This window comes from Bos javanicus, chromosome 5 (genome assembly GCF_032452875.1).
Source record: "Bos javanicus breed banteng chromosome 5, ARS-OSU_banteng_1.0, whole genome shotgun sequence".
Classification (NCBI taxonomy): Eukaryota; Metazoa; Chordata; class Mammalia; order Artiodactyla; family Bovidae; genus Bos; species Bos javanicus.
Genome location: NC_083872.1, coordinates 58,420,645 through 58,442,166, shown reverse-complemented (window position 1 = coordinate 58,442,166; position 21,522 = coordinate 58,420,645). Strand labels below are relative to the sequence as shown.

The window sequence follows — 21,522 nt, the reverse complement described above, 5'->3', positions numbered from 1 at the left end:
AATGTAAAGACAAAAAAAATAAATAAAACGCACACCAAAAAAGTACTAATAGATTTTTCTTGGTTTTGAAAATGGATCATTTTGGTGTAGGGTGGAGAAGCAAAGAAAGAAGATGTTGGGCAGAAAAACTGCAAAAATGACATCCTGGTCCTCCGGGATAAGGGCAAATAAAATCTAGGCCACAAAGCAATATTGTTAAGAAGCTGCATGTCAGATTTATGGCTTTTTAACTTGCTGCTGCTGCTGCTGCTAAGTCGCTTCAGTCATGTCCGACCCCATAGACGGCCTCCTACCAGGCTCCCCCGCCCCTGGGATTCTCCAGGCAAGAACACTGGAGTGGGTTGCCATTTCCTTCTCCAATGCATGAAAGTGAAAAGTGAAAGTGAAGTCGCTAAGTCATGTCCAACTCTTAGCAGCCTCATGGACTGCAGCCTACCAGGCTCCTTCATCCATGGGATTTTCTAGGCAAGAGTACTGGAGTGGGGTGCCATTGCCTTCTCCATCTCTTTTTAAGTATACTTTCTTTTTCTAATGCTTATTTGTTTGTTTATTAATTTATCTGGCTGCCCTGGTCTTAGTTGCAGCATGTGGGCTCTTCATTGTGGCATGTGGGATGCTGGCATCCCTAGTTCAGTTCAGTTCAGTCACTCAGTCGTGCCCGACTCTTTGCGACCCCATGAATCGCTGCACGCCAGGCCTCCCTGTCCATCACCAACTCCTGGAGTTCACTCAGACTCACGTCCATCAAGTCAGTGATGCCATCCAGCCATCTCATCCTCTGTCGTCCCATTCTCCTCCTGCCCCCAATCCCTCCCAGCATCAGAGTCTTTCCAATGAGTCAACTCTTCACATGAGGTGGCCAAAGTACTAACCAGGGATAAAATCCAGGACCCCTGCATGCTCAGAGTCTTAACCACTGGACCACCAGAAAGAAAGAAAGAAAAGTGAAGTCGCTCAGTTTGTCTGACTCTTTGCCACCCCATGGACTGTAGCCCACTAGGCTCCTCGGTCCATGGCATTTTCCAGGCATGCATATACTGCAGTGGGTTGCCATTTCCTTCTCCAGGGGATCTTCCTGGCCCAGGGATCGAACCCGGGTCTCCCGAATTGTAGGCAGACACATAACCATCTGAGCTACATCCTAAATATACTTCCTATTTGGAGAATCAGAAGTGTAAGATTCACAATAGGTCCTTCTTATAAATGTCTCAGTAGGATGTCAAAGTCGCTGTTAACAAACTGATTATTAAGTAAAAGAAAAAAGTGCATGTGAACTGGCTTGCTGGGATATTTCATTCATATTCTAATACTAGGTTCTTATGACATTTGTTTCTTCAGGTGGATTCACTCTTGACTTGACAGGAGGCAGTGATGAGAAATCATACAATAACAACATTCATCCTCCTGGGACTGACAGATGACCCAAAACTACAAGTTCTGCTTTTTGTATTTTTGTTTCTCACCTACATGTTGAGTGTAGCTGGGAACCTAATCATTATCACCCTCACACTTTTGGATTCCCATCTCAAAATACCCATGTATTATTTCCTCCGAAATTTCTCTGTCTTGGAAGTCTCATTCACCACAGTCTGTATCCCCAGATTCCTGTATTCTATGGCAACTGGAGATAATACTGTTACCTACAATGCTTGTGCCACCCAATTATTTTTTATTGTCCTCTTTGCAGCAACTGAATTTTTTCTCCTTGCAGCCATGTCTTATGACCGCTACATGGCCATTTGTAAACCCCTGCACTACACCACTATCATGAACAACAGAGTCTGCACTGCCCTCATTCTCTGCTGTTGGTTGGCTGGCCTGTTGATCATCCTCCCACCTCTTGGCATGGGCCTCCAGCTGGAATTCTGTGACTCGAATGTGATAGATCATTTTGGCTGTGATACATCTCCTATTCTACAGATAACTTGCTCAGACACAGTGTTAATAGAGAGAATTGCTTTGAGTTTTGCTGTGCTGACACTCATTTTTACCTTACTGTGTGTGGTCCTCTCCTATACATACATCATCAAGACCATTCTAAGATTCCCTTCTGCCCAACAAAGGCAAAAGGCTTTTTCCACCTGTTCTTCCCACATTATTGTGGTTTCCATCACCTATGGCAGCTGCATCTTCATCTACATCAAGCCTTCAGCAAAGGAAGGAGTGGCCTTCAACAAAGTGGTGTCTGTGCTCACAACTTCAGTTGCCCCTTTGCTTAATCCATTCATCTACACACTTCGAAATAAACAAGTGAAAGAGGCCTTTAAAGACACAATAAAACAAGTTGTATTTCTCACAAAGAAGTAAGAGACTATTAGTGTTTTGAGACCAAGGTAAATTAAATTTAAATCTTAATAACTCAAAAGTAACAATTGTGAATTTGCCAAATAAACGGTTTCTTTCTTTTTTTTAATTAAATTTATTTATTTTAATTAGAGGCTAATTACTTTACGACATTGCATTGGTTTTGCCATACATCAACATGAATCCACCACGCGTGTACACGTGTTCCCAATCCTGAAAGCCCCTCCCACCTCCCTCCCCATACCATCCCTTTGGGTCATCCCAGTGCACTATCCCCAAGCTTCCTGTATTCTGCATCAAACCTGGACTGGTGATTTGTTTCTTATATGATATTATACATGTTTCAATGCCATTCTCTCAAATCATTCCCTCCCTCCCTCTCCCACAGAGTCCAAAAGACTGTTCTATACATCTGTGTCTCTTTTACTGTCTCACATACAAGGTTGTCATTACAATATTTCTAAATTCCATATATATGTGTTAGTATACTGTATTGGTATTTTTCTTTCTGGCTTACTTCACTCTGTATAATCAGCTCCATTTTCATCCACCTCATTAGAACTAATTCAAATGTATTCTTTTTAATGGCTGAATAATATTCCATTGTGTATATATACCACAGCTTTCTTTTCCATTCATCTGCTGATGGACATCTAGGTTGCTTCCATGTCCTGGCTATTATAAACAGTGCTGCGATGAACATTGGGGTACACATGTCTCTTTCAATTCTGGTTTCCTCGGGTGTATGCCCAGCAGTGGGATTGCTGGATCATAAGGCAGTTCTATTTCCAGTTTTTTAAGGATTCTCCACACTCTTCTCCATAGTGGCTGTACTTGTTTGCATTCCCACCAACAGTGTAAGAGGGTTCCATTTTCTCCACACCCTCTCCAGCATTTATTGCTTGTAGACTTTTGGATTGCAGCCATGCTGACTGGCGTGAAATGGTACCTCATTGTGGTTTTGATTTGCATTTCTCTGATAATGAGTGATGTTGAGCATCTTTTCATGTGTTTGTTAGCCATCTGTATGTCTTCTTTGGAGAAATGTCTAAAGAACTAAATAGTTCTTTGGGCCATTTTTTGATTGGGTCATTTATTTTTCTGGAATTGAGCTGCAAGAGTTGCTTGTATATTTTTGAGATTAGTTGTTTGTCATTTGCTTCATTTGCTATTATTTTCTCCCATTCTGAAGGCTGTCTTATCACCTTGCTTAGAGTTTCTTTTGTTGTGCAGAAGCTTTTAATTTTAATTAGATCCCATTTGTTTATTTTTGCTTTTATTTCCAATATTCTGGGAGGTGGGTCATAGAGGATCCTGCTGTGATTTATGTCAGAGTGTTTTGCCTATGCTCTCCTCTAAGAGTTTTATACATCCATTTTGAGTTTATTTTTGTGTATGGTGTTAGAAAGTGTTCTAGTTTCATTCTTTTACAAATGGTTCACCTGTTTTCCCAGCACCACTTGTTAAAGAGATTATCTTTTCTCCATTGCATATTCTTGCGTCCTTTGTCAAAGATAAAGTGTCCATAGGTGCATGGGTTTATCTCTGGGCTTTCTATTTTGTTCTATTGATCTATATTTCTGTCTTTGTGCCAGTACCATACTGTCTTCCTGACTATGGCTTTGTAGTAGAGCCTGAAGTCAGGCAGGTTGATTCCTCCAGTTCCATTCTTCTTTCTCAAGATTGCTTTGGCTATTTGAAGTTTTTTGTATTTCCACACAAATTGTGAAATTATTTGTTCTAGCTCTGTGAAAAATACCGTTGGTAGCTTGATAGGGATTGCATTGAATCTATAGATTGCTTTGGGTAGTATACTCATTTTCACTATATTGATTCTTCCAATCCATGAACATGGTATATTTCTCCATCTGTTAGTGTCCTCTTTGATTTCTTTCACTAGTGTTTTATAGTCTGTATATAGGTCTTCAGTTTCTTTAGGTAGATATATTCCTAAGTATTTTATTCTTTTCATTGCAATGGTGAACGGAATTGTTTCCTTATTTTCTCTATTTTCTCATTATTAGTATATAGGAATGCAAGGGATTTCTGTGTGCTGACTTTATATCCTGCAACTTTACTATATTCATTGATTAGCTCTAGTAATTTTCTGGTAGAGTCTTTAGGGTTTTCTATGTAGAGGCTCATGTCATTTGCAAAAAGTGAGAGTTGTATTTCTTCTTTTCCAATTTGGATTCCTTTTATTTCTTTTTCTGCTCTGATTGCTGTGGCCTAAACTTCCAAAACTATGTTGAATAGTAGTGGTGAGAGTGGGCACCCTTGTCTTGTTCCTGACTTTAGGGGAAATGCTTTCAATTTTTCACCATTGAGGATAATGTTTGCTGTGGGTTTGTCATATATAGCTTTTATTATGTTGAGGTATGTTCCTTCTATTCCTGCTTTCTGGAGAGTTTTTATCATAAATAGATGTTGAATTTTGTCAAAGGCTTTCTCTGCATCTATTGAGATAATCATATGGCTTTTATTTTTCAATTTGTTAATGTGGTGTATTACATTGATTTGCAAATATTGAAGAATCCTTGCATCCCTGGGATAAAGCCCACTTGGTCATGGTGTATGATCTTTTTAATGTGTTGTTGGATTCTGATTGCTAGAATTTTGTTAAGGATTTTTGCATCTATGTTCACCAGTGATATTGGCCTGTAGTTTTCTTTTCTTTTCTTTTTTTTTTTTTTTTTTTTTTTGTGGCATCTTTGTCAGGTTTTGATATTAGGGTGATGGTCGCCTCATAGAATGAGTTTGGAAGTTTACCTTCCTCTGCCATTTTCTGGAAGAGTTTGAGTAGGATAGGTGTTAGCTCTTCTCTAAATTTTTGGTAGAATTCAGCTGTGAAGCCGTCTGGACCTGGGCTTTTGTTTGCTGGAAGATTTCTGATTACAGTTTCAATTTCCGTGCTTGTGATGGTCTGTTAAGATTTTCTATTTCTTCCTGGTTCAGTTTTGGAAAGTTGTACTTTTCTAAGAATTTGTCCATTTCTTCCACATTGTCCATTTTTCTGGCATATAATTGCTGATAGTAGTCTCTTATGATCCTTTGTATTTCTGTGTTGTCTGTTGTGATCTCTCCATTTCTAATTTATTGATTTGATTTTTCTCCCTTTGTTTCTTGATGAGTCTGGCTAATGGTTTGTTAATTTTATTTATCCTTTCAAAGAACCACCTTTTGGCTTTGTTGATTTTTGCTATGGTCTCTTTTGTTTCTTTTGCATTTATTTCTACCCTAATTTTTAAGATTTCTTTCCTTCTACTAATTCTGGGGTTCTTCATTTCTTCCTTTTCTAGTTGCTTTAGGTGTAAAGTTAGGTTATTTATTTGACTTTTTTCTTGTTTCTTGAGGTATGCCTCTATTGCTATGAACTTTCCCCTTAGCACTGATTTTACAGTGTCCCATAGGTTTTGCGTTGTTGTGTTTTCATTTTCATTCACTTCTATGCATATTTTGATTTCTTTTTTTATTTCTTCTGTGATTTGTTGGTTATTCAGCAGCGTGTTGTTCAGCCTCCATATGTTGAAATTTTTAATAGTTTTTCTCCTGTAATTGAGATCTAATCTTACTGCATTGTGGTCAGAAAAGGTGCTTGGAATGATTTCAACTTTTTTGAATTTACCAAGGTGAGATTTATGGTCCAGGATGTGATCTATCCTGGAGAAGGTTCCATGTGCCCTTGAGAAAAATGTGAAATTAATTGTTTAGGGGTGAAATGTCCTATAGATATCAATTAGGTCTAACTGGCCTATTGTATCATTTAAAGTTTGTGTTTATTTGTTAATTTTCTATTTAGTTGTTCTATCCATAGGTGTGATTGGGGTATTAAAGTCTCCCACTATTATTGTATTATTGTTAATTTCCCCTTTCATACTTGTTAGCATTTGTCTTACATATTCCGGTGCTCCTATGTTGGGTGCATATATATTTATAACTGTTATATCTTCTTCTTGGATTGATCCTTTGATCATTATGTAGTGTCCTTCTTTGTCTCTTCTCACAGCCTTTGTTTTAAAGTCTATTTTATCTAATATGAATATTGCTACTCCTGCTTTGTTTTGATCCCTATTTGCATGGAATATCTTTTTACAGCCCTTCACTTTCAGTCTGTATGTGTCCTTTGTTTTGAGGTGGGTCTCTTGTAGACAACATATGTAGGGGTCTTGTTTTTGTATCCATTCAGCCAGTCTTTGTCTTCTGGTTGGGGCATTCAACCCATTTATGTTTAAGGTAATTATTGATAAGTATGATCCCGTTGCCATTTACTTTATTGTTTTTAGTTCGAGTTTATACACCGTTTTCGTGTCTCCTGTCTAGAGAATATCCTTTAGCATTTGTTGGAGAGCTGGCTTGGTGGTACTGAATTCTCTCAGCTTTTGCTTTTCTGTAAAACTTTTGATTTCTCCTTCATATTTGAATGAGATCCTTGCTGGGTACAGTAATCTGGGCTGTAGGTTATTTTCTTTCATCACTTTAAGTATGTCTTGCCATTCCCTTCTGGCCTGAAGAGTTTCTATTGAAAGATCAGCTGTTATCCTTATGGGAATCCCCTTGTGTGTTATTTGTTGTTTTTCCCTTGCTGCTTTTAATATTTGTTCTTTGTGTTTGGTCTTTGTTAATTTGATTAATATGTGTCTTGGGGTGTTTCACCTTGAGTTTATCCTATTTGGGACTCTCTGGGTTTCTTGGACTTGGGTGATTATTTCCTTCCCCATTTTAGGGAAGTTTTCAACGATTATCTCCTCATGTATTTTCTCATGGTCTTTTTTTTTTTTTTTTTGTCTTATTCTTCTGGGATTCCTATGACTGGAATGTTGGAGCGTTTAATATTGTCCTGGAGGTCTCTGAGATTGTCTTCATTCTTTTAATTCGTTTTTCTTTTTTCCTCTCTGATTCATTTATTTCTACCATTCTATCTTCTAATTCACTAATCCTATCTTCTGCCTCCGTTATTCTACTATTTGTTGCCTCCAGAGTGTTTTTTATCTCATTTTTTGCATTATTCATTATATATTGACTCTTTTTTATCTCTTCTAGGTCCTTGTTAAACCTTTCTTGCATCTTCTCAATCCTTGTCTCCAGGCTATTTATCTGTGATTCCATTTTGATTTCAAGATTTTGGATCATTTTCACTATCATTATTCAGAATTCTTTATCAGGTAGATTCCCTATCTCTTCCTCTTTTGGTTGGTTTGGTGGGCATTTATCCTGTTCCTTTACCTGCTGGGTATTCCTCTGTCTCTTCATCTTGTTTATATTGCTGAGTTTGGGGTGTCCTTTCTGTATTCTGGCAGTTTGTGGAGTTCTCTTTATTGTGGAGTTTCCTCACTGTGAGTGGGGTTGTATAGGTGGCTTGTCAAGGTTTCTTGTTTAGGGAAGCTTGTGTCGGTGTTCTTGTGGGTGGAGCTGTATTTCTTCTCTCTGGAGTGCAATAAAGTGTCTAGTAACGAGTTATGAGATGTCAATAGTTTTGGAGTAACTTTGGGCAGCCTGTATATTGAAGCGCAGGGCTGTGTTCCTGTGTTGCTGGAGAATTTGTGTGGTATGTCTTGCTCTGGAACTTGTTGGCCCTTTGGTGGTGCTTGGTTTCAGTGTAGGTATGGTTGCGTTTGATGAGCTCCTATCGATTAATGTTCCCTGGAGTCAGGTGTTCTCTGATGTTCTCAGGATTTGGACTTAATCCTCCTGCTTCTGGTTTTCTGTCTTATTTTTACGGTAGTCTCAAGACTTCTCCTTCTATACAGCACCATTGATAAAACATCTTTTGAAGACAATGGGCTGCTTTTCTGGATGCCTGATGTCCTCTGCCAGCATTCAGAAATTGTTTTGTGAAATTTACTCAGCGTTTAAATGTTCTCCCCACCTATTCCTCCACCATCTTCAAATAAATGGTTTCTTTATATTCTGCAGATTCATCAAGCTAATCCAACCCCAGGAAGATTTTTCTCTTATAATACAAAAGCCAAAATAAAGCTTTTTCTTCTTTTCTTCAAGCTTATTTCATTCAGTATGTTTTTTTCAATTAATGCATGTTCCAGAGACCAGATTCCCCAAAATAACCCATGTCATAAAAAAGAAATTTAAATAAATAAAATTATATTTCTGATCATATGGCCATCTCATGATACAGAATATAAATTCCCAGAGAGCATTTCTCACTCATTGGGAAGACTTCAATATCTAATACTCATTGGGAAGATACTTCCAGTATCTAGTGTTCAATTGTACAAGAGTCATTAGTCATTAAAGATTCTTTACCAAAGCTTTAAAAATGGTCTTTAAAATACTAAAACTCTCTTTCTCATTTTAAAATGTTTATTTTTCAGGAATGAGTAGACAGTATTAATAGAGAAAATTCAAAATCAGTGAAGATAATTATATTCTTTCTTTTAAATCAATTTATATACAAAAATATTTCTGCTGACCTTTCTAAAAATTATTTGGCTGTACTACATCCTGAAATACATGATTACAGAAGAGACATAAAAAGACTTCCAAAGGCTGGAGACTTCTACTGACATTACCAATAATGGTGCTTCGACATAGACCCAAGAAGAACAAGCCCTGAATTTAGGATAAGATAAGTAAATCTTAGTTAATTAAGTTCTCCAGTATCTAAACTTTTATTATCCCTTGATTTAAGGAGAAAGTTATAAATTAGGAGGGTTGATAAAAACATCAAAAAGTTCATGATTTGGGAAGGATATTCTAAGGAGTGTTTTGTTGCTTATCCTAGACTACTGAAGATAAAATCCAGGTATAGTGTGAAAAAAGTAATAGACTTACAGAAGATAGAAATGGTAAAACAGGTAACAGTTACACAAGGACCTTGGATCAAATGATTAAAAATCTTTCTATTAAATGGTAATGACAGTCTTTGTAGTTCTGCACTTGTGAAAATAAAATTTTGTGCTTTCACAATATTATCTATGTTTATTAACCATCACCTCATTGCTAAAATGTACTTTTTTATTTCTATATTTTAATTGTTCTTTACATGATAATGGCCATAGCATGAGTGCAAGCTTCTTCTATACTTCAAAAATATTCAGGGAAAATGGGACTCTATTCTCCAAGACCTTTCTTCTTTTTCCATTTAAAATTTCTAAAACACCAAGAGTCCATACTGATACAAACAAATGATGGAATAAATTAACAAAGGAGGGAGAAATATTGTGCAGAAGGATCCCAAATAGTTCATATAGATACTCCTCTTATAGAGGAGAAACTGACAAACACTACAGCAGTCAGATAATCCAGATCAACACCATAAATCATGTTGATAGTATGTATCCTTGACAGCATGTGAAAAAAAAAATGTCACTTTACCTATGTGGTCTTCTTCCCAATCTTGTCAGACAACTTCCAATAGTGGGCATCTTATATTAATAAAATATCTAACCAGCAACCCTCAAAGCTGCGAAAGTTTTCAAATATAAGAAAGTCTGAGAAACTGTCACAGGTAAGAGGAGCCTAAGGAGATCTGAACACTAAATGTAGCATAGTGTCCTAGATGAGGTCATGGAATAGAAAAAACAATAAAAATAAAAATACCTGTGTAAGCTAAGGAAATCTGAATAAACTGTGGACTTTATTTAATAATAATGTATCAGTACTAGTTCATTGGGCTTCCCTGATAGTTCAGTTGGTAAAGAATCCACCTGTATGTATGGCAAAACCAATACAATATTGTAAAGTAGTTAACCTCCAATTAAAATAAATAAATTTATATTAAAAAAAATAATAATCCACCTGCAAAATAGGAGCCCCAGGTTTGATCCCTGGGTTTGGAAGATCCCCTGGAGAAGGTAATGGTTACCCATTCCAGCATTCTTGTCTGAAGAATTCCAAGGAGAGAGGAGTCTGGTGGGCTGCACTTCATGGGGTTACAAAGAGCTAGACACAACTAAGTGACTATCACTTTTATTATAGTAACTTTATTCATTATAGTCCTAAATTGCTTCCCTTGTGGTTCAGCTGGTAAAAAATCCACCTGCAATGCAGAAGAGCTGGGTTTGATCCCTGAGTTGGGAAGATCCCCTGGAGAAGAGATAGGCTACCCATTCCAGTATTCTTGGGCTTCCCTTGTAGCTCAGCTGAGAAAGAATCTGCCTGAAATGTGGGAGACCTGGGTTCAATCCCTGGGTTGGGAAGATCACATGAAAAAAAGAAAGGCTGCCCACTTCAGTATTCTGGCCTGGAGAATTCCAAGCACAGTATGGGGAATCACAAAGAGTTGGACACGACTGCGAGACTTTCACTTTCACTTTTTCACTAGTTCATTAATGGTAACAAATGCATCATCCTAATGTAAGATTTTAAAAGGATAATTTGGGTATATAGTATATAGGAATCACCCTTACTATCTACTCTGTGGAAGCTCAGTTGTGTCTGACTCTTGGTAACCCTACAGACTGTAGCCCTCAAAGCTCCTCTCTCCATGGGATTCTCCAGAAAAGAATACTGGAGTTGGCTGCTACATCCTTCTCTGGGGGATCTTCCCAACCCAGGGATCAAACCCATGTTTCTTACATCTCCTGACATGGGAGGCGGGTTCTTTACCACTAGGGCCACCTGGGAAGCCCACTACCTTCTCCATTTTCCTATAAATCTAAAATGTTCTTTTTTTTTAAAGTTCTTTAAAAAATAAAATCTATTTAAAAATAAATATAAATCCTCAAGTTAAATAGCAACTATTTCTCCATGCTGAGAAAAATCCGTGGAGACTTAAGTGATGGATTTGAATGAAGACATAAAGATGTGTTTTGCCAGCCACTCAATCAAAAGACCCCTCCCAACTCCATTGTTCTGTCTCTCATTCTTCTCCTTAGTCTCCTGATGACCTGTATTTGATGCTCTCATTGCAATTTTGTTACCAATCTCTCTGGGATGACTTCTCTTAAACATCTACTTAACTTTGTTCTTGGAGAGGGCAACAAAATGTCTTTATTAGTCCCTCAGAACCAGGATCTCTAAGGAATGTATTGTTTCTCAGCACAATTGATCCCAAAGTGGCTGTTCTGAAGAGAGAGAAAATATGTTACTTTGGATGTTTAAGAACCTCTAAAAAGTTAATGATAGTGCAATGGTAAAGAATACATTTGCCAATGCAGGAGACACAAGAGATGCCGCTTTGATTCCTGGGATGGGAAGCTCCCCTGGAACAGGAAATGGCAACCCACTCCAGTATTCTTGCCTGGGAAATCCCATGGACAGAGGAGCCTGGCGGGCTACAGTTCATGGGATCACAAGAGTCAGACATGACTGAGCAACTGAGCATATATGTCTGTGTATATGATGGAAGCGCAATACTACTTTCTATTCTGCTAGGACCAATAAGGGGATAGAACCCACCTTAGACTCAGAAAAGATTAGAAAAGTGCAAAAGTAAGCAGAGAGCATTTCTTTAAGAAAACTGGATCAACAAATATATGTCTGTCTTTTAAAACTCTTTGGGTTAATATTTCCACCTGGGCAAAATGTTTCAGACAAATATAAAAATTAGAAATAATTAATGATATTTGCTGGCATCAATACTAGATGAAAGCAAAGTATAAGTTTCTTACAGAGTTTCAGTCTGGATGACTGGAATTATACTGCTCTGGACACAAATAGGCAATTAACATGGAGAATCAGCATTGTGCTTTTTGACCATTTCTCCAAATTGGTCTTTCCACCTTCTTTCAAGATTCTTACTTCTTAAATCCACATTCATACTTTTTCCAGAATAATCTTCCATAAATGAATTTGAGCTTTTCACATTCCTCAAAAAAATTCTTCAGTGCCTCCTTGAGGACAGATTTTAGTCAAATCTTCTTAAGATAGCACTCTAGGACTTTAGTCATCCAGTGTAAAAATTCTTTCTCACTGTCCTCTTCTAATATTTCAGGCCTTCTGTTCAGTCAACATGAGATCATGCAGCAGAATTTCTGCAATGCAGTTTCTTCAGTCTAGAAGATCCATCCATTTTTGAAAAATAATTGCTTCTAACATAAAATTGCAAATCAACTATACCTCAATAAAAATAATTTTAATAAATAAAAATAACTGCTTTATTGATATATAATTCACAAACCATAAAACTCATCCTTTTTTAATTGAATGAAAGATTCTTTAAATTCTATAGTGCTTTACAATTTTCAAAAATTCCACACATATGCTTTCATATAATCCTGTAATAACCTTTCTTTTCCCTTTCCCTCTCCTTACTGGTAACCACTAGTTTGTACTCTATATTGCAGAAGTAAAAAACAAGCTTATGGCTCTAGCAGGGTGAAAAAAGGAGTAGGGCTAAATTGGGAGATTGTGATTGACATATATACCTTACTATATACATAAAGTAGATAACTAATAAGGACCTACTGTAAAACACAGGAAACTACTCAAAATTCTATAATGGCCTATACAGAAAAAGAATCTTAAAAATAGTGGATATATGTATGTATATAACTGAGTCACTTTGCTGTACAGCAGAAACTAACACAACATTGTAAATCAACTATGAAAGTGTTAGTCGCCCAGTCATATCTGACTGTTTGCAACCGCAGGGACTATAGCCCACCAGGCTCCTCCATCCATGGGATTTCCCAGGCAAGAATACTAGAGTGGGTTGCATTTCTTTCACCAGGAGATCTTCCCAACTCAGGGATCGAACACAGAGTCTCCTGTGTATCCTCCATTGACAGGTGGATTGTTTACCATCTGAGTCACCAGGGAAGCTATAAATAAATCAGTCTGGCTTCCCTCAGGGAATTCTGAGCAGCTTCTCTCCTAAATTCATCTGAACTATCTCTAGGCCATGTGGAGAGAATCAAGTCTTTTGACTTTTCATCTGATTCTTTTTGTTTGGCAGATGACCTGTCATTGCATCTTCGTTTCTCCAAAGACACACCTCCCCCTGATGTATGATGAAAACTTCTATTTCAAAGAATTTCTTCAAGTTCAATACACTGTAGATTAATTAGTGATTTTTGAACCTGGGCTCCCAATAGAACCTTGAGTTTGTTTAGTCTGTTGTTCCCTTCACATCTATGGTGGACTCAGCAGATATAACTAATCCTGTTCTTGTAAATGTAAATTTTAGGAGGAAACCTGTCTCCCTGTTTGAAAAGGCCAAAATCTCAATTTCTCAAACTGGAGAGAGTTGCAATCAGTTTCCACAGTCTTTCCATCTTCTCAGTTAACCATAATTCAGTTCAGCTCACTTCAGTCACTCAGTCATGTCTGACTCTGCAACCCCATGAACCGGGAGGCACACCAGGCCTTCCTGTCCATCACCAACTCCTGGAGTTCACCCACACTCATGTGCATTGAGTCGGTGATGCCATCCGACCATCATCCTCTGTCGTCCCCTTCTCCTTCTGCCCTCAATCTTTCCCAGCATCAGAGTCTTTTCAGAATACATGAACATTTTTTCCTACTGATAGAGTGGAACCATAAAACTGAAATGTGTTTCTTTAAAATTTCCTAAAAGAAGAGGTGACTGGAAATTAATAGGCATTGGTTACTGAGGGGAACATTCTCACAGAACTTTTGTGTAATACTAATGTGAGGTGCACACAAATAATGTGGTGAAGTCTACACTTACTTGCCTTCAGTCATCCATTCTTGTCTAGCTTTGAGTCACAGGAAGGACTTTTGTGATTAAAGTGCACTCAGAAGCCATGAAGGACCATCAAAGAGGTGAGTATAACCAAGCTGATATTTTTATCAGCATAATGACTTTAGCAGAAGATTGTAATTTGGGACAAGCTGCTATAGCAAAAATTATAGGCAAGTCTAACAAGCAAATAAGAGAAACATTACTTTGTAGAGAAAAGAGTGGAAGTTGAAAGGGGTTGTTTCATATGAAATTCCTTGTAAGGAAAGTGAGTATTTTTTAAATTTTGAAGTATAGTTGATTTACAATGTTGTGTAGTTTCTTCTGTACAGTAAAGTGACTCCATTATACACATATATATTCTTTTCCATTATGATTTGTCAAATGATATTGAATACAGTTCTCTGTGCTGTAGAGTTGGTCCATTTGTTTATCCATTTATCCATAGGTCCATTGTTTATCTACCCTATATATAATAGTTTGCCTCTGCTAATCCCAAATTCCCATTCCTACCCTCCCTTACCCACTGCCCTTCAGCAACTACAAGTCTGTTCTTGGTAAGGAAAGGAGTTCAATAAATAAATAAATAATAAGTAAATAAGTATAGAGCAGTAGTTTCCATTGGCTGGGCTTGTTGCTGGGCAAGGAAAATTCTTCCTGTCAGGGTCTGTGATTGATGTCAAGTTGTAGTGTGTGAAGGTTCTTCCTTCTGGCCTTCTGCCTCCATTTTAAATGAAGTTTCCTTCAACTTCTTTCACAACATCCTGTTTCCTTCATCCTGTATCATTGCTCTCCTTTGTTGACATATTTGTTTTTGAATAATTAAATTTACAACTGTAAAGTATAATAAAATTTGTCCTGTAAGTTCGTTGATTTTGACAGATATTCACCACTCGAAACTAATAGACTCAAATTTAGGTACTAAATAATGTTGACAATATTCCAGAAGAAGAATCAACAGATAGTTCTGAGATATTGCTTTGTCCTATGACATGTGACATGATTTTGCACAAGATCTTTGAATAATGTTCATGAAAGACAGAAGGGTTAAGAACAGAGACTGATGATTTATAGAGGATACAGTCAATAGGAAAAGTTCCAAGAAAGCCCTTTCCTCTCAATCTGATAATGTCTCCCTCATTGTTCTCCACTACACAATCTAAATCTCCAAGCTGAGAATATAATCTTCTTTAATGAGCTTTATATTTTATAACACATTTGTCCCCATGTATATAAACACATTAGGCTATTGGTCAATGAATACATTAAGTTAGGACATTTCTATGCTACTGCACAGGAGTTTATTAATTTATTTCCCAGATGAAATTGAGATATCGAAAAAGTAGCTACTGACAGGGAAAAATAAGGAAGTTTTCAGGGACCAAAGAATAGTCCAGGGCAAGGTATCATATGAGGCTACCTGAAGCCAGAATCAAAAATAAGAGATAGAATCAGATAGATAAGATGGAAAGACAGTTGGAGGTCAAAGATTTGACCTTGCACATGAAGTCTCCTATGATCAGTCCCTGAGTGACTGTATTACCTAGAATGGCAGCTAGCAGCTAACAAAAGCCATTTCACATCCCCATAATGCCATCTGTAAATCAGGTACATCTGAAAACTCTGCAACTGGACACAGTCCATTCCCTCACTGTGGAGGGCAAAGCCATGTTTCCTTAGACTCAGGGGAAACCCACCTCAAGGCTCTTTGCGGGAAATATTTTACAACAACCAAGTGAAAACCATTCTTGCAAAAAAAACTAGTTGGTGTTTACTGGGAGGATCCTGTTCTAAAAGGGAAAAATCAGGAGCCCTGGAGACAGAATACATATGGGAAACATTTGAATAGCTAGAGTGTGAATAATCATAGGTTTTAAAGAGCAGTTGTCTGCCTACTACTGGTCCTAATTCAGATTCAATTAGTTAACTGACATTTACTTTGGTCAAATAGGCAGAAGTGGCATCATATAAAAGATTGATTCTCGACTCAAAAAAACAGGGGAAATGAGAACATGGAGAAGTCAGTTATCCATGTCCTCCCATCTGCCCAATAATGAAAAGCTATACACAGGTAAAATGGAAGGAAGTTTCAGTGGCAGTATTCTTAAATGTTTAAGAACTGAATCTCTGGAATCAAATTATTTGTCTTCATATCCCCACTTTACCATACCTTTGATGGATTGGTAATCTAGATGGATAATTTAGGTTCCCTAATACTTATGAGGAGCTTCATTCAAGGCTAACCAGTAAAGAATCCAACTGCCAACACAAGAGACATAGGTTCAATCCCTGGGATGGGAAGATCCCTTGGAGAAAGAAATGGTAACCCATTCCAATATTGTTGCCTGGGAAATTCCATGGACAGAGGAGCCTGGCAGACTACAGTTCATGGGGTCACAAAGAGTCAGATACAACTTAGCAACTAAACAACAATACTTAGTCCTCATCTTCAAAGTGTGAATTACAATACTACAGACCTCAGAGAGTTGCTACATTCAGTTCAATTCAGTCGTTCAGTCATGTCCAACTCTTTGTGACCCCATGAACCACAGCACCACAGGCCCCCCTGTCCATCACCAACTCCCAGTGTTCACCCAAACCCATGTCCATTGAGTTCGTGATGTCATCCAACTATCTTATCCTCTGTCATCCCCTTCTCCTCCTGCCCTCAATCTTTCCCAGCATCAGGGTCTTTTCCAATGAGTCAGCTCTTCTCATGAGGTGGCCAAAGTATTGGAGTTTCAGCTTCAATATCAGTCCTACCAATGAACACCCAGGACTGATCTCCTTTAGGATGGACTGGTTGGATCTCCTTGCAGTCCAAGGGACTCTCGAGAGTCTTCTCCAACACCACAGTTCAAAAGCATCAATTCTTCAGCGCTCAGCTTTCTTTATAGTCCAACTTTCATATCCATACACAACCACTGGAAAAACCATAGCCTTGACTAGACAGACCTTTGTTGGCAAAGTAATGTCTCTGCTTTTTAATATGCTGTCTAGGTTGGTCATAACTTTTATTCCAAGGAGTAAGTGTCTTTTAATTTATGCCTGCAGTCACCATCTTCAGTTATTTTGGAACCCAGAAAAATAAAGTCAGCCACTGTTTTCACTGTTTCCCCATCTATTTGCCATGAAGTGATGGGACCGGATGCCATCGTCTTAGTTTTCTGAATGTTGTGCTTTAAGCCAACTTTTTCACTCTCCTCTTTCACTTTCATCAAGAGACTCTTCTTCACTTTCTGCCATAAGGGTCATGTCATCTGCATATCTGAGGTTTTTTATATTTCTCTTGGCAATCTTGATTCCAGCTTGTGCTTCCTCCAGCCCAGCATTTCTCATGATGTACTCTGCATATAAGTTAAGTAAGCAGGGTGACAATATACAGCCTTGACGAACTCCTTTTCCTATTTGGAACCAGTCTGTTGTTCCATGTCCAGTTCTAACTGTTGCTTCCTGACCTGGATATAGGTTTCTCAAGAGGCAGGTCAGGTGGTCTGGTATGTTGAGATAAACTATGTAATGTATGTAACACTACATCTGGCACCTAGTTTATGAAATGTTAGCTGTTAGCCTAATAAAATTTGGAAGTTAATTTGAAGGAAGAAAAATGGACTTCCTTTTCCAGGAGCATCTTTTCTATGATTGAAATTTATTATCAGAAATATACTTTCCAATTAAAACAAAATATCTCTAGAATCAATAGTTCAAAATATTTTGAATTTTTTAAAAACTTAATGTAGCTTTTGAAAATTGAATATTGAACCATGTTCTGACTTTACAACAAGAAAGCTATTAGAAAGAAGCTTTCCAAATAAGAAGACACCCTCACTAAGTGGTTAACCTTTCATATAATACGTAATTCACTTATTAAGTTTTCCAGAGAATTTTAGAGACCAAGAAACCGAAATACGTGAACTAGTAATTGTTGGAAGCTAGAGAACAGTTTAGAGTTAGAAAATCTGAATATCACAAAACAGATTCCTAAAACTTTTTTACTCACACTTTTATAGGAAAGAAAATATATAATTAAGATTCAGGAGACAAATTTATTTTCTTGCCAATTATGAGACAGTTATACATATATTTCCAACAATTTGTCCTCAATATCAGAATTAGAGGACTGAACAAAATGGTTGACAGTATCAGCTGCATTTAAAATTGTATTAATCTGTTCATAATTTATAAATAACATTTTTATATAAAGGGGACTGGTATTCATTAAGTTTGAGTGCTTTTTTTAATAAACAAAGAGATAAAAGGAAATAAATAAGAGAGTGTGGAAGAGACAGCTAAGTTTGCAGCACAGTCTGAATGAGGTATTCTGATTTGGCAGAAAGTCTTGAAAGGTCAGGGTACCAGGACAAGTCCAGAAGATAAATTTATGTGCGTGTGTAGAGTGAGTTCAAAAAGAGGTGAATGGATTAAGAAATATGGTCAGCATGTTATGCCACAAACTGCTAACAGTAAATGACAAGTATTTCTTTCTCTCTTGGAAAGAAGAGATCATACTCTGTGCTACATATATGAAGAGCTCTATTAATAATTAGACTTTCCAAGGAAGCACTACTTGTGAGACTCCAGAAGTCCTCAAAATAAAAGTGGATAGAAAAGTTTATGGAAGTCTGGGAAATAAATTAAGGAGGATAGAACTATGATCACAGTGAAGGAAAGAATGGAAAGGGTACCAAACTTCACTTAACCAAAGAGGGAAAGTAAGAGACTTCCCTGGTGGTCCAGTGGTTGAGAATTTGCCTTCTAATGCAGGGAATGCAGGTTCAACCCCTGGTAAGGGAACAAAAAGCCCCTATGTCATTGTTGTTTAGTTGCTAAGTCATGTCTGACTCTTTTGCAACTCGCCAGGCTCCTCTGTCCATTGGGCTTCCCAGGCAAGAAGACTGTACTGGAGTGAGTTGCCATTTCCTTCTCCAGGGGATCTTCCCAATTCAGGGATCAAACCCAGGTCTCCTGCACTGGCAGGTGGATTCTTTACCACTGACCCACCAGAGAAGCCCAAGATCCCACATGCCACAGGGTAACTAAGCCTGCATGCCACAACTAGAAAGGCCTGAGTGCCACCAACTAGTGAGCCTGTGTATTCCAAAGCCCATGTTCTGCAAGAAGAGAAGCCTGCAGGCTGCAGTGAAGACACAGCACAGCCAAAAACAAACAAAACCAAAGAGAGAAAGCACTTAGCACACACAACTCCTTTTTAAGGGAAAAAGAAGAGTGAAAATACTCAGCCTTTATTTAGTATTAATAATGTCCCTAAAACTATGCTAAGAACCTTGGGTTTAATCTTACTTAATTCTCACCATAATTCAATGAGGCACATGATATTAATATTTGCACTTTTTGGATGATGAAATAAAGAAAGCAGAGGGCACAGATCCATTATTTGGCTCATTACCCAGATCATTACCATAATCTGACTGATTCCAATACCCCAGTCCTTCACCATCACCATTTACAAAATGACCCAGGTAACTGAACTCTCCTGATTCAGGAATTACCTTTCCTGAAGTCTCAACCAACCTCCTAGAGAAGAACTGGGAATAGGGGTAGACTCAAGGGCTTGAACAGAATTCAGTCCTATAGTAGCTCATTTCCACAAATCATTTCTGCACATTAATCTTAATAATATAAAATTTTTTGTATGGTTTACTCTTGGGCCAAGGCAAAGACACCTAGTGTCAGTTGAGAAGAGGGGCTTTCCAGGTGGCTCAATGGTAAAGAATCCGCCTGCCAATGCAGGAGCCATGGGAGAGGTTCAATCCCTGGGTTGAGGAGATCCCTTGGGGGAGGAAATGGCAACCCACTCCAGTATTCTTGCCTGACAAATCCCATGGACAGAGGAACCTGGCAGGCTACAATCCATGGGGTCACAAAGAGTCAGACAAGACTTAGCGACTGAGCAAGCATGCACCCACATCAGTTGAAGGGACTCAGGTAAAAGTGATCTCTTTACCCTTGATGCCAAAAATAGCTTCAATAAGTTTCAAGACATTATGGGAGGTAAATAAGACTATATGGAAATAGATGAATGATGTGTCAGTTCAAAGGAAATCAGGTTCGATGCATGATACTGGATGCTTGGGGCTGGTACACTGGGACGACCCAGAGGGATAGTATGGGGAGGGAGGAGGGAGGAGGGCTCAGCATGGGGAACACATGTATACCTGTGGCAGATTCATTTTTATATATGGCAAAACCAATACAATATTGTAAAGTTAAATAAAATAAAATTTTTAAAAAATTAAAAAAATAAAAAGGAAATCAGCCAACTTTTCCATGTATAAAATGCTTAGTCCTTCTTATTGACTTGAAAAATATATATTTAACTCTTCCTGAGTGCCAGACGTGTTGCAAGGCAATCCACTAATAGTGAGCAAAACAAACATGATCTGTGTTCTTGTGTGTCTTGCAGTGGGGTAAGAGAATAAAGAGAAGCTTAAAAGAAAAATACATAACTGCAAATAGCAAAGGTGTGCCATAAGATAAACAGTGATGTTCTGAAAACCCCAAGTTCACAGGTTTGTTTAGGAGAGCATAGGACCTCCTCTCTAAAGCTGGACGAACTAAAAAAGGGCACGCTAAATGGGACCTACCGAATGAGAGAAAGAGTAGAAAGACTGAGGTTGGAGAGAGATAAGGGAGCCAGGTCACCTGGGATTTTTCAGGCCAAAGTGAGAATTTCGCTTTAGTTTCAAGTTCAGAAGGAAACCACGGAAGGAACTGAAACCAGGAAATAACACAGTTCAATGTATCAGCTTAAAAGAGCATTCTGGTTAATATGTAGAAGATGCCTCGTTTTATTTTTTCTAGTTTTGAAAGTAAAGAGAGTTGAAAAGCAATCTTTTTTTCTTTGCAATTGTTAAATGAGCATGTTTGGCTGTGGAATTCAGAAAAGACAGAGAGTTATAGAAAAAGCTTTGGGAACATCCCACCTTTCATTATAGTCAACTCTGTTTACATTCCACTGAAAGAAGATACACAGTATTTATGATCAGAAGGATTATCGACATTCATTCTGAAGTCTTGTATAGAATAATAATAACATAATCATATATGATATTCATTATTTTCAGGTAATTTTCTAAGTTGTTTAAACATATTGACTCATTTATTCCTTTAACAACACTATTCAATAAATTCAGTTATTCTCCATGGAATAATTCTTCCATATAAAGAAAATGATACACAGAGATTAATAGTTTGCCTAAAGTCTTGTGCTAAATAATGATAATTTGAGCCCAGAAAATCAGGCTCCAGAGTCCATGCCCCAAGCCAATGTGTTGTGCTGCCTCTCTGGGGTCTTTATATGATTCATGATAAATAATGCTTTTGCCTTTATTTTTTCCTTTTCTACATGACTGATGTCATCTGAAAGAGGTTCGTTCTCTAGACGGCTGTAATCTGGGAGTCCTTGTATCACAGACTTATAAGTATAATGATAAGAATGTTTAATACCAGCTTTTGGCCACACTATTGTATCAATCTTGGACGAGCATGAGTCACCAATGCAATCACATTATCAAATAAAATTATATTGTCTTGCCTAGCATTCTTACTCTACTCTCATTTCTAAGCCATTTAAACCCTACTCATATCCAATATCT

The 21,522-nt window shown here is 37.8% G+C and overlaps 1 protein-coding gene and 1 long non-coding RNA gene across 2 annotated transcripts in view; one reads left to right on the top strand and one right to left on the bottom strand.

The window, feature by feature from the left end:
* LOC133248857 (uncharacterized) overlaps positions 1-21,522 on the bottom strand; it is an 89,374-nt gene that overhangs the window by 17,141 nt on the left and 50,711 nt on the right. The window lies entirely within an intron of this gene.
* Positions 559-2,328, top strand: LOC133247747 (olfactory receptor 6C2-like). The gene has a single exon (XM_061416945.1). It carries the CDS (start codon positions 1,372-1,374, stop codon positions 2,305-2,307), a length of 936 nt encoding a protein of 311 aa, XP_061272929.1. The 5' UTR covers positions 559-1,371; the 3' UTR covers positions 2,308-2,328.

Excerpts from the sequence above, each read along its gene's own strand:
- LOC133247747 (XM_061416945.1), top strand. The coding sequence starts at position 1,372 with ATGAGAAATCATACAATAACAACATTCATCCTCCTGGGACTGACAGAT.